Here is a 12,822-nt window from a genome sequence, read left to right as displayed (position 1 = left end):
CGTTCAGATGGACTATCACTATATTTCTTGTTGCAGCGAGTATAGTAATTCCTCCACAAAGGATGTGATGGTAACATAGTTACTTGAGGAGCAAGATATTTCTCTAATACCTCTGACAGATTTCCAACAATTGTGGAGCATTTTTTACTTTTCTCAAACAGCACCTTCTTTTGTCTTCTTTTCATCATCCACACACTTCACTCTTTCACTACTGTAGCTATCTGCCATTGTTTCTAAAAAAAGTTCAAACCAGGCACAAAACTATATGCAGAATGATTCATATGCAAGTTCTCACTTGTCTGTTATAAAAAGAAGGGAGCTAGAGACAGTGTTGCCAACATGCAGAATGTTGAAAAATTTCAATCACTCTAAACAGAAAAATATTGTCCACTTTGATTGCAGTAACTACAAACACATCAAGCAAACAATATATTGTGCAGTTTTTGTAAGTTTTGTGATGGTGGTTTTCAAAAAAATAATTTGTAAAAACACATAAAAATGCAATTCTTTAAATTTTTAGCAATAAATATTTATATAATACAGATGGCTGGAGCAGAAAAGATATTGTTTATAACTATATCAGTTGTATTTGGTAATATAACAAAGAAGTAGCATTCTGTGACTTTATTTTTTTAAACAGCATTTGTTTTTGTATTTTCTTCTTAACTTTGTAAGTTATGAGAGAGAGAGAGAGAGAGAGAGAGAGAGAGAGAGAGAGAGAGAGAGAGAGAGAACTAAATTTGAACATATAAGGAGGAAGCTCCAAAGCAAAACACCTGCCAGGCCTGTCTAGTACTTTTGGTTTATTGGTTATACTTTTTTGGTATTTTACTATTTTAGGAGTTATTTATAAAATACAAATTTTCAATAAACTGTACCATTTACAAAAGCCAAGATAAAATGACAATATTTTACTTCTTAAGGTAGGGCAGAGAGTGTACTATTGTAAACAGTTCAGTGATAGGATTGTTCTTATCAGAATCGACAGCTAACAAACACCGTCAATGATAGTTCAGGTATACCTGCTAACATTGCAAGCTGAAGGTTAAGAGACAGAGAAAGTATAGGAGGTTTTTAAATGGGTAATACAGTAGGTAAAGGGAGATGAAAATCTAATAATTATGGGGGACTGGAATGCAGCTGTAGGAGGAGGAGGAGGAGGAGGAGGAGTAGAAGAAAATGTTACAGGAGAATGTGGGCTGGGGACAAGGAAGAAGAGAGGAGAAAGACTGAGTTCTGTAAGAAATTTCAGCTAGTAATAGCAACTACTCTGTTCAAGAACCACAAGAGGAGGAGGTATACTTGGAAAGGGTTAGGTGATGCAGGAAGATTTCTGTTAGATTACATTCATGGTCAGACAAAGATTCTGAGAGCAGAAACTGGATTGCAAGGCGTATCCAGGAGCAGATATAGACTCAGAACGCAATGTAATAGTGATGAAGAATAGGCTGAAGTTTAAGAGATTAGTCAGGAAGAATCAATATGGAAAGAAGTGGGATACGGAAGTGTGAAGGAATCATGAGATACGCTTGAAGGTCTCTGAGACTATAGATACAGCAATAAGGAATAGCTCAGTAGTTTAGAAGGGTTGGACATCTCTGAAAAGGGCAATTACAGAAGTTGGAAAGGAAAAGATAGGTACAAAGAAGTTAACTGTGAAGAAACCACGGGTCATAGAACAAATACTTCAGTTATGCATGAAAGAAGGAAGTATAAAAATGTTCAGGGAAATACAAAAATACAAGTTGCTGAGAAATGACATAAACAGGAAGTATAGGGAAGTTAAGAAGAAATGGCTGCATGAAGAATGTGAAGAAATTGATAAAGAAATTACTATTGGAAGCACTGACACAGCATATAAGAAAGTCAAAACAACCTTCAGTAAAATTAAAAGCAAGAGTGCTAACATTAAGATTGCAACAGGGACTCCACTGTTAAATGCAGAGGAGAGAGCAGATGGGGGTTAAAAGTACATTGTCTGATGCGATAGGTGAAGAAACAGGTGTCGATTTAGAAGAGATAGGTGTTTCAGTATTAGAATCAGAAATTTTATGAGAGCTTTCGGGAACTTAGGATCAAATAAGGCAGAAAGGACAGCTAACATTCCCTCACAATTTCTAAAATCATTGCGGGAAGTGTCAACAAAATGACTATTCACATCGATTTGTATAACATACTGACTTTCAGAAAGAAAAACCTGTGCTGTGAAAATGTGTGGTTTCGTTTTCTTTCTTGCAGTCAGTTTCACATATGTATTCTTTCTCCTTATATATAACATCAAACAAAATTGTAAACACAACAATGTGCTGTTTTGTTTTCTTTCTTGCTGTCGGCCTTCCAGAAAACAAGAAAGATGTACTTATGGCCTATCAACTCAATTTAGAATACTACTACAGAATATGAATTTCCGTAATCCTACCAATTCAAAGATTAAAACTATTCAAAATACGTAACTGTCACTATCGTCATAGATACAGCAGCTGTTGAGGTGTCTGTCATAGCCCATATACCAACGATCCCAGCTGATTCATTTTAAGTGAGTTCATTTCCCAATGATGTTGCAACTACTAACAAACTCAAGGTCAGAGACACAGGTAAGAGGGCAGAGGGTGAGGAAGTGCATAGACAGGGGGAAGAGATGATGCATGGAGAGAAGGAGGGGGGGGGGGGAGGAGGAGATGAACAAAGAGGGGGGGGGAGCTCAATGGCAATTGAATTTCTTATGGACAAAGTGTCACATGCCTGACATGCATAAGCACCTGTAATAGTCTATAACAAGTAGCAGAAATAAAGTCATTACCACGCAATCATAATGAAAAGTTACAGCAACCATGAAGAATATTACGCAGCAAATTTTAACAAAACTTCAGAAGATTTTCTCAAATTACCAAAATGATTTTTTCCTATGTCTTTCCTGTGTCACATGGAATCAATGACTAGTGTAGGGACTGGCAGTTGACCCTGAATGTAAATATTTGTATTTTACTATACATAAATAGGTGGTGATATCCACCAGGTCTACTGCCCAACTACATTATTGGCATGGGGGATTTTTTTTATATAAAAACACACAACCCTCTGGAAATAGAAAGAGCCATAAAATAACTATGGGTAACAGCCTGACACCTCCCAAAGTGAAATGACCACACAAAATTAGGTACAGCAAAAGCAGATGCCAAGCTGAGATTAATTGCTACAATGAGGTTTCAATTTAAGGGAACTGGTAAACATTCAATATGAAGTAAAGAAGGAAACTTAATGTTATCCTCGATACCATCACAGAAAACGTGTTTTATTGTGTTAACGGTAGCTCCCATCACTGACCATGAACAGACTGATTGAAAGCAGCATCAGAAAGGCACCACGTAATGGTTTGTCTGACTACTTGGCATCCATCTAATGCTACTTTCAATCATTATATAAAATATTTCCTGTGATTGTGTCAAAGAAAATATTAAGTGTTCAAAAAAATTAAAAAGTGAATCATTATCTGCATGACAGAAATCTTGAAAACTTAAGAAGCTTTGGTGAGGAAAGAGATCTCTTGGGAACACATGCAAGAAACAGGTTAGCGGGCAATGAAAAGACATGCAGGAGCAGACAGTTTCTAGTTAACCATACTCTGCAAATCACAATGCCAGACAAAAGGAACTTCTCTTTGTAACAGTAATTTGGCTTTTTGGTGCATTTCAGTTTTTTTTATTTACACATCTGACATGTAAAAGTTAAACTTACCATTGCTCCTGCTGTTGAACAGCTGTAATGTACCTTTTACTTTGCAAATACATTATAGCAACTATTACAGTTGGGATAACCACTAATAACAAAGTAGAATTTTATTTTTGAATACAAAATAAATTACTTTACTTCTATTATGCATGTGAAAGAGAAAATATATGGAAACTTATCATTCTGGTAATTTGAGAAAATCTTGTGAAGTTTCGTTACAAATTAGATGTAATAATAAGTTTATTGGTAGCCATAACTTTTCATTACACTTACATGGTAATCAAACTTTACTTCTGTATTTCTAGTACATGTTATATACCACTATACATGCTAGTGGTCATTAGGCCTGTGACACTTTGTCCATAACAAATTTTATTGCCCTAGAGCTTAAAAAAATGATTGAAATATACCACAAGAACACTATAAAGCAGGAGTAAAAGCTTATTTATTCTAAAAATTTAGTAGGCAACCACATGATGATAACCACACACCCCCAAAAAGATGAAGTGAGGTTCACAATTACTCTATAAGGCTACATTCGTAAACAAACTTTAAATATCAAACAAGGCAACAGTGTACTTCAAGCACCTTCATTAACAGATATTAATTATCAAACAAACCAACAGTATACTTACACCAACTACCTAAAAATACATACTGTATCCAGAAATCTCAACAGCAAAACTCACTTAATCCTTCCTGTCCAGAATTGGTTCAAGCAAAACACACACCATGCCATTATCATCAGTCAGAACACATTCATCCTTGTTGTCTGGCCACACAAAGGTGGCACAGTTAATTTTTACAAAATATGTCTCCTCAGTCTCGTCATACGTATCTGGCATAACAACTGAATATCATGTAGCTCTGTATTAGACTTAGGTTTGATACAGTAATTGCTAATATCACAAACATAAAAAACCGGAATCACATCACAGGTATCACATACAATGTTATCAGATCTCTCCCTCCTTGATGTTTCTCCAACTACTACGCATCCCCCCCTTTTTTTCTGGTGACAATTTGCAGTAGATTTGCTGTATTGTCATTGGTTGATACTGACAGTGCTATCTTAGTTCTCCAGACTACTCTTTCCAATGTCTGACGAGAACTTTTATGAGCATCTGTGTCTTGTTAGTTCTTTTTAAGTTTTTCTTAATTTTGCTGACAATGTTGCACTCGTTTTCCTCTTTTGGTGATACCCTCTGCCTCTCTCCTACTGCTTCACTTGACAATGTTCTTCCTCTTCGCATGGTAGCTTTTTTCTCCAATTTTCCCAGCTTCCTTTCGCAGGTGTATGAGACTACATTTAGCCAATATTTTGAAGTAAGAACAGGCTTGTCACATGTCTAACAAAATGAAACTTACAGAATGCTACACCTCATATTTCAGAAACAAAAATAATTAGATGAGAATTGATTGTTCAAGCAGACTCACTCAATGATGAAATTAGAGCATAGAAGTTCCCAGTCTTATAATGTTAGACATTTGAGTAACACTGCAAGTCCAAACAGAGTATTGGCAGCCATTTTGAGTAATTTGGGCAATGTTGTCAGATATGGTTCATGGATGCTAAGTGCAATTGTCAATGGTGCAAACTTTGGAAAATACTTTCCTCTTGCTCTGGGAAGAAAAAAAAAATTAATGTCACATGCAACAAAAACATTACAATTTTCCTGTTTACTGTTATGCAGTCTTGATACATGAATATCTGGTGGTTGTTACACTTGGAAACTACATATAATTACCTTTCATTTCATACGCCACTTTCACTAGTTTCTTGAAAAATGAAATACACATATCTTCAAAATATTGTGAAATGCCCCAAATTTCCCATTCCAATTACTTACGGAGCATGGAAGAATGACTGCGTAAATGCCTATATGTACACTGTAATTAGTCTAATGCTAACTTCTTGATCCCTACAAGAGGGGGTTGTAGTGTAATCCTATATTCATCATTAAAAAGTTGGTTCTTCACACTTACTAAGTTTGCTTTCATGGGATAGTTTACATCTATCTCCAAACTTTTTCCATTTTAATTCTTTCACCATCCTATGTCTCAAACAAACCCATGTGCATTCATACTGCTCTTCTTTGTGTGTATTCATTATGCCCTGTTAGTCTTATTTGGTATGGGTATCACACACTTGAGCATTATTCACAGATGGATCGCAAGAGAGTCTGGTACGTAATCTTCTTTGCAGACGGATTTCACTTCCCTAGTGTTCTATCAATGAAAGAAAAGTCTGCAACCTGATTTACCTACAACTGCACCTATGTGACCGTTCCATTCCACATGTTGTAAATTGTTACACCCATTTCAACTGTGACTCGTTGATATTCTAGTCACCTGATCCTACATTTTTTTCCTCCATTTTACGAACGAAATTTTATATTTCTGAACATTTACAGCAAGTTGTTAATCTTTCCACCACTTTGAAATCTTATTAAGATCTGACTGAACTATCAAAGTGATATTGATATGGAACGGGCCAGGTTTTTTTTTTTTCCAAAAGGGCTATCTGCTTTTGAAAAGAAATTTGTCCACAGAAGAAATGATTTTATGTTCGATATAAAACTTGCTTTGCTACCTATCACACATTTTATGTTATTGAGCAATGCTCAAAAATTTTTGTTGCTGGATATTAAATGCTTTCTGAGACACTGGCAGCTTTAATAATGGGTAATAAAGGTCACTTTTCCCTCTTGAGTTGTAGGTATGCACATCACTGTTGTTCTCAAACTGTGATATTATATGAGAAATGTCATTAGCCAATATACGTATTGTAATGATGCAGTTAAAAAACCTAAATCCTTGAAGAACAGCAGTATTATGAAAAGGATAATTGTTACTAATAATACAAAGGAGACACTGAGTCACAGACACGCACAATGAAAATATTGTTATGCATTTAAACTTTTGGCCAAAAGGCGTTCTTCTGAAATACCCACACACTTTCACACAAACACAACATGCCATTTGGAATTTGCAGCTCAGCCACAGAGGCCAGAGGCAGTGGTCACATTTGTGCGATTTCTGCTTGTTGAATGTGTTCTTTACTTTGGATGAAAGCATTTCGGCTGAAAGCTTAAATGTAAAAATTAACAAACATCTTGCTCACAGTTCAGATCTCATCCTAAATGACCAGACACAACTCAACACTTCCCCTCTCCTAAACTTCATATAATCATCTTTGTTGTTCAATACTTCCCACACTCTCTCTTCCTACATATTCCCATTTTCCTGTAGTCATTAAGTTGTTTTATTTGTTGCAGTTGTCTTTGTATTCCACATATGCTGTAGTTTCAATAGTTAAGGGTTTGCTTTTAACTTGTACTTGTATTACTGTCCACGTTTAACTCCCCTTGTAGTTGTCTCATCAAATACTGTTCATATTTTACTTTGCTCATTTATTTAATGTAAACTGGTATACAGCCACTGCTTTGATTATAATGTTAAAACGCAGTACCACCACACTCTCAAACTGTAGGTTCCCTCAAACACCTCAATTTTCCTGCATTTACTAATTTCTGTTTATCTTATTGATAGTGTTTAAGTTCCTCGTGTATTATGTATTTACATTGACAACTGTCTCTTCTTTTTTAATTGGTTGTGTATCACTCTCCATGTTTGATACCTCTTGACACAGCCTCGTCTAGTAATAATTTTATCTTATTTCATTAGTTTTGTTTATTAATAGAAACTGTTATGTAGGCATGCTATTCCTATTTTGTGCTAAAGGTTTTCCTGTCAACTCCATTGTTATTTATGTACTGTTCATATTTTACTATTTTATTGCAAAGATGTTACTCACTGTATGTTTCTACTTCACTCTAGATGTGTTACTTCTCTTCCAATGTTGTCTGCTAACATTTAACTTCTTTGGTGATAATACTCAGTAAATGTCTGAAGATGGCCTTGTAAGCCGAAAACCGGTTAGCAATAAAAATAATATTATAGAACAAAAGCAAACTGGTGCTTTTCATTTACTATTATAATGTTGTTCTACCAATAACTGACGGAAGATTCTGTTAAATGTAAAACAGTCTTTTTATTGTGGCTGTCTGTGATGCAATGTTTCCTCTATAGGATAAGTCGCTATCTATTCTTTTCATAATACGAATGTTATTCTCTGCTAGACTCTTCAGTGTTTAGCTCCTTGAAGAGGCAGCTACATGACAACTGCAGGTGAACACCACATATTACTCTTACTGGTCACTTTTGTGCAATCAAAACTTTCTTGCTCCATGGTGAGTTACCCCAGAAAATTACTTCATAAGAAATTACTGAGTGGAAATACATAAACAAAGTTAAAAATATCAATTATATGAACAGCTGAAAATAATGTCTTGAGGAGCTCGCTAATATGTTTTTTCCAGTTCCAGTTTTCATCAACAGTACACTCAAAACTTTCGAGCCTTCTGCCCTATTCACCAACTCCTACTTGATGTCCCAATCTGACCGTACTTTCAACAACAGCAATATGTGTGGTATTGAGTCAAATGCTTTTTGGACGTCAAGAAATACTGCAGCTAACTGCATTAACCCATGTCTTTCAGAATGTCATCTGAAAAACTACATGCTGGCTTCCATATGATCAATGTTTCCAGATTAAATGCAGGCTGTCATGGAGGATGTCATTCTGTTTGAGATAGCTCACTGCACTTGCACTCATGTTGGCATATGAGGGATTGGCACAGGAGGGAAACTGTAGGGGCAGTTGTGGATGCATGTCGATGGAAAGAAAAAAAAAGGTATGGAACGTCAGAATTTAATGTCCCGTCAACAGTGTGGTCATTAGAGATGGGTCATGAAAAGATTAGCACAGAACACCAGGAAAAGAAGAACAGCATTAGGCCGATAGGTAGAAAAAAAAAGAAAAAGCTTTTGAAAATGCAGACTGGAGCAACATCTAAAATTATATTCAATATGTGAATTGAGTAGTAAATAAAAAGAAACCAAAGAAAACAATTTGAAACAGAATTAAAGTACAGGGAGAAGAAAGAAAAATTTTGATTGTTTGCCAGTGACACTGGACTTCTGTCGGACATAGGAAAGAACTTGCAAGAGCAGTTGACAGAATGGCTAGTGTAATGATAACAGATTAAAAGATGAACATTAACAAAAGTAAAACAAGAGTAACTGAATATACACAAAACTAAACCAAGTGATGCTGGAGGAATTAAACAATGAAATGAGACCCTAACTTGTTGTTGTTGTGGTCTTCAGTCCTGAGACTGGTTTGATGCAGCTCTCCATGCTACTCTATCCTGTGCAAGCTTTTTCATCTCCCAGTACCTACTGCAACCTACATCCTTCTGAATCTGCTTAGTGTATTCATCTCTCGGTCTCCCTCTACGATTTTTACCCTCCACGCTGCCCTCCAATACTAAATTGGTGATCCCTTGATGCCTCAGAACATGTCCTACCAACCGATCCCTTCTTCTGGTCAAGTTGTGCCACAAACTTCTCTTCTCCCCAATCCTATTCAATACTTCCTCATTAGTTATGTGATCTACCCATCTAATCTTCAGCATTCTTCTGTAGCACCACATTTCGAAAGCTTCTATTCTCTTCTTGTCCAAACTATTTATCGTCCATGTTTCACTTCCATACATGGCTACACTCCATACGAATACTTTCAGAAATGACTTCCTGACACTTAAATCAATACTGGATGTTAACAAATTTCTCTTCTTCAGAAACGCTTTCCTTGCCATTGCCAGCCTACATTTTATATCCTCTCTACTTCGACCATCATCAGTTATTTTGCTCCCCAAATAGCAAAACTCCTTTACTACTTTAAGTGCCTCATTTCCTAATCTAATTCCCTCAGCATCACCCGACTTAATTAGACTACATTCCATTATCTTTGTTTTGCTTTTGTTGATGTTCATCTTATATCCTCCTTTCAAGACACTGTCCATTCCATTCAACTGCTCTTCCAAGTCCTTTGCTGTCTCTGACAGAATTACAATGTCATCGGCGAACCTCAAAGTTTTTATTTCTTCTCCATGAATTTTAATACCTACTCCGAATTTTTCTTTTGTTTCCTTTACTGCTTGCTCAATATACAGATTGAACAACATCGGGGAGAGGCTACAACCCTGTCTTACACCCTTCCCAACCACTGCTTCCCTTTCATGTCCCTCGACTCTTATAACTGCCATCTGCTTTCTGTACAAATTGTAAATAGCCTTTCGCTCCCTGTATTTTATCCCTGCCACCTTTAGAATTTGAAAGAGAGTATTCCAGTCAACATTGTCAAAAGCTTTCTCTAAGTCTACAAATGCTAGAAACGTAGGTTTGCCTTTCCTTAATCTTTCTTCTAAGATAAGTCGTAAGGTCAGTATTGCCTCACGTGTTCCAGTGTTTCTACGGAATCCAAACTGATCTTCCCCGAGGTTGGCTTCTACTAGTTTTTCCATTCGTCTGTAAAGAATTCGTGTTAGTATTTTGCAGCTGTGACTTATTAAGCTGATAGTTCGGTAATTTTCACATCTGTCAACACCTGCTTTCTTTGGGATTGGAATTATTATATTCTTTTTGAAGTCTGAGGGTATTTCGCCTGTTTCATACATCTTGCTCACCAGATGGTAGAGTTTTGTCAGGACTGGCTCTCCCACGGCCGTCAGTAGTTCCAATGGAATATTGTCTACTCCGGGGGCCTTGTTTCGACTCAGGTCTTTCAGTGCTCTGTCAAACTCTTCACGCAGTATCATATCTCCCATTTCATCTTCATCTACATCCTCTTCCATTTCCATAATATTGTCCTCAAGTACATCGCCCTTGTATAGACCCTCTATATACTCCTTCCACCTTTCTGCTTTCCCTTCTTTGCTTAGAACTGGGTTTCCATCTGAGCTCTTGATATTCATACAAGTCGTTCTCTTATCTCCAAAGGTCTCTTTAATTTTCCTGTAGGCAGTATCTATCTTATGATGGCAGAAATAAAGAGGATATAAAATGTAGACTTACAGCGGCAATACATACGTTCCTGAGAAAGAAAAATTGGCCAGCTGTGAAAATAAGTTTTCGTTATAAAATATTTCATTAAAGTACCTATCCAGAGAGCAGTCTTTCTTTGGAAGTGAAATGTATGCAATAAACATTACAAACAAAAAGAGAGTAGTAGGTTTTGTAATTTGGCGCCCGGAAGACTGCTGAAGTTAGATAAGGGGATGGAGCAACTGATGAAATGGCCAGAGAAGAAATTTGTGACACAGCCTGCCTAGAAGATAGCACTGGCTGATAGTACACACCCATAGGCATCAAGCACTCGCCAGTCTGGCAATGGAGGTACATGGTGGGAGAGTGGGATTTGTAGAAAGAAGATCAAAGTGTCCCCCCTCATCATAATCATTCACTAATACGGCCTACTTTGTCTACCTCAAACCGTAGCACCTACACACAAATTTTCCCACATATATTACTAGGCCTACAATAACTGTGTGCTTACTTTCTGTTTCCGTACCGAAAGCTCTAACCTTTAATGTAACATAAATAGAGGAGCCGGTAGTTCCATAGCATGATATACGGCCACCAATAACAGCTTGAGCTGATATGTCATATGTAATGTCTAACATCATTTCGTTAAATGTATTCAAGCACGAATAAATACAACGACGTAAGTTCTGCTACGGTTAAATTTAACTTTGCCTTACCACATTCATATTTGACGTTACAGGGGGTGCGTTTATCTAACAGAGACTCAGTATATGGCACAGATTCCTCTCCAAAACAAGAAAGTTCGCAAGGTAATATAACTGTTGGTTATAGCCATAGAGACGGTTGTGGCCATATATTTCGCAGCGGACGTAATGTAGTGTTAAAAGCAGCTGGCTGCACCCTTTCCGTTCGCATTAATACACACAGAACAGCACGACAATAGACGCTCGTGTGGTCTGAATTCCTACGAACGACAACATAACGTATGCAACGTTCGTGAAAGTAAAGTCGAAATGTTACTGTTTTACTTACCCTGTACAACGCGTTTCATTGTTCTCGTCTTCTTCTTTTACAATTAAGTGCATGAGAAAACTTCACGCATCACTTTCTAATATTAGTAAACATACGCCGTCAAACAAAACACTATCAACTGTCGCTGTCCTTCTACATCAAAGTTGATCGCAGAGAGTAGCATAATGTCTTTGGAGTAGTCATGTCGATAGATGATATCGAACCACATTCTAACATGTCGAACCACAGTCTAACATAATGTTAGACTGTGTGCCTAACTAACACCCCGTTGACATGGGTCTCTCAAAACCGAATTTCGTAAACCGATTTCCCAATACCGCTACAGGATGGTCATATAAACATTTCAAAGTCGATTCTGGAAATCCACTTCTAGTTACCGGTTTTCCAATTCCGTAATCGATATTCGCTGCTATGTAAACGCAACAGGTTTTGAATCGTGGTTGGGCTGTCAGATTTGGTCTTATTTTTAAAAAATTTCGGTTAATATGGACAAAGTTGTTTCTTATATGATGAAGGATAAGTTGAAATATTAGACCAAAGCTGTTTACACATCGTCTAACTGAAGAGAAATAGCGACTATGCTGACTAAATCAGAAACTGTAGCAGCTGGTTTTAAGATGCTATATTTAAATGGGCTAGCAAATCAGCTTCAGACCTTAACATGTTAACACGACAACGAAAAACGGTTTCCGGAAATCAGTTTTCCTCTTTCGTAAGATGTATCGCATGTAAATGTAGTGTATCAGACCGTTCTATCTTAACGACGTGCTTTCGCAAATCTCCACTCTCATAGCATCTGCGCAGGCAAATGCTAGCGTGTGGATAGGAGAGTGTCGGAAACCTGACACGTGAAATGTGCACGAGGCAATTGCTTATTCAGTCTAGTGTTTCTCGTTTTTGTGTGCACAGCGAATTCTTAAATGGGAGATACACGTCACTGCTCCAGAGAGATCATTACAGAATTTATTGAAATATATAAGAGTCACAAATGTCTGTGAAAAATTAAGAGCAAAGAATACAACACTCGAGATAAACAAGCAGTTGCTTAAGGCCCTCCATAAACAACGATATGTCTGCGGAGAAGTATGCACAAAGGTTTGTGCATGCAAT

General features: G+C 37.0%; 1 protein-coding gene across 2 annotated transcripts in view; it reads right to left on the bottom strand.

The window, feature by feature from the left end:
* LOC124551327 (breast cancer metastasis-suppressor 1-like protein-A) overlaps window positions 1-11,839 on the bottom strand; it is a 76,957-nt gene extending 65,118 nt beyond the window's left edge. For both annotated transcript variants that reach the window (XM_047126342.1, XM_047126343.1), the window contains exon 1: window positions 11,713-11,839. In XM_047126342.1, coding sequence (XP_046982298.1) covers window positions 11,713-11,731 — 19 coding nt within the window. In that variant the 5' untranslated portion in view covers window positions 11,732-11,839. The remainder of the gene's footprint in view (window positions 1-11,712) is intronic.
* Window positions 11,840-12,822: the final 983 nt, after the last annotated feature.

This window comes from Schistocerca americana, chromosome 9, assembly GCF_021461395.2.
Source record: "Schistocerca americana isolate TAMUIC-IGC-003095 chromosome 9, iqSchAmer2.1, whole genome shotgun sequence".
Classification (NCBI taxonomy): domain Eukaryota; kingdom Metazoa; phylum Arthropoda; class Insecta; order Orthoptera; family Acrididae; genus Schistocerca; species Schistocerca americana.
This window is presented reverse-complemented; position numbering and strand designations above follow the sequence as displayed.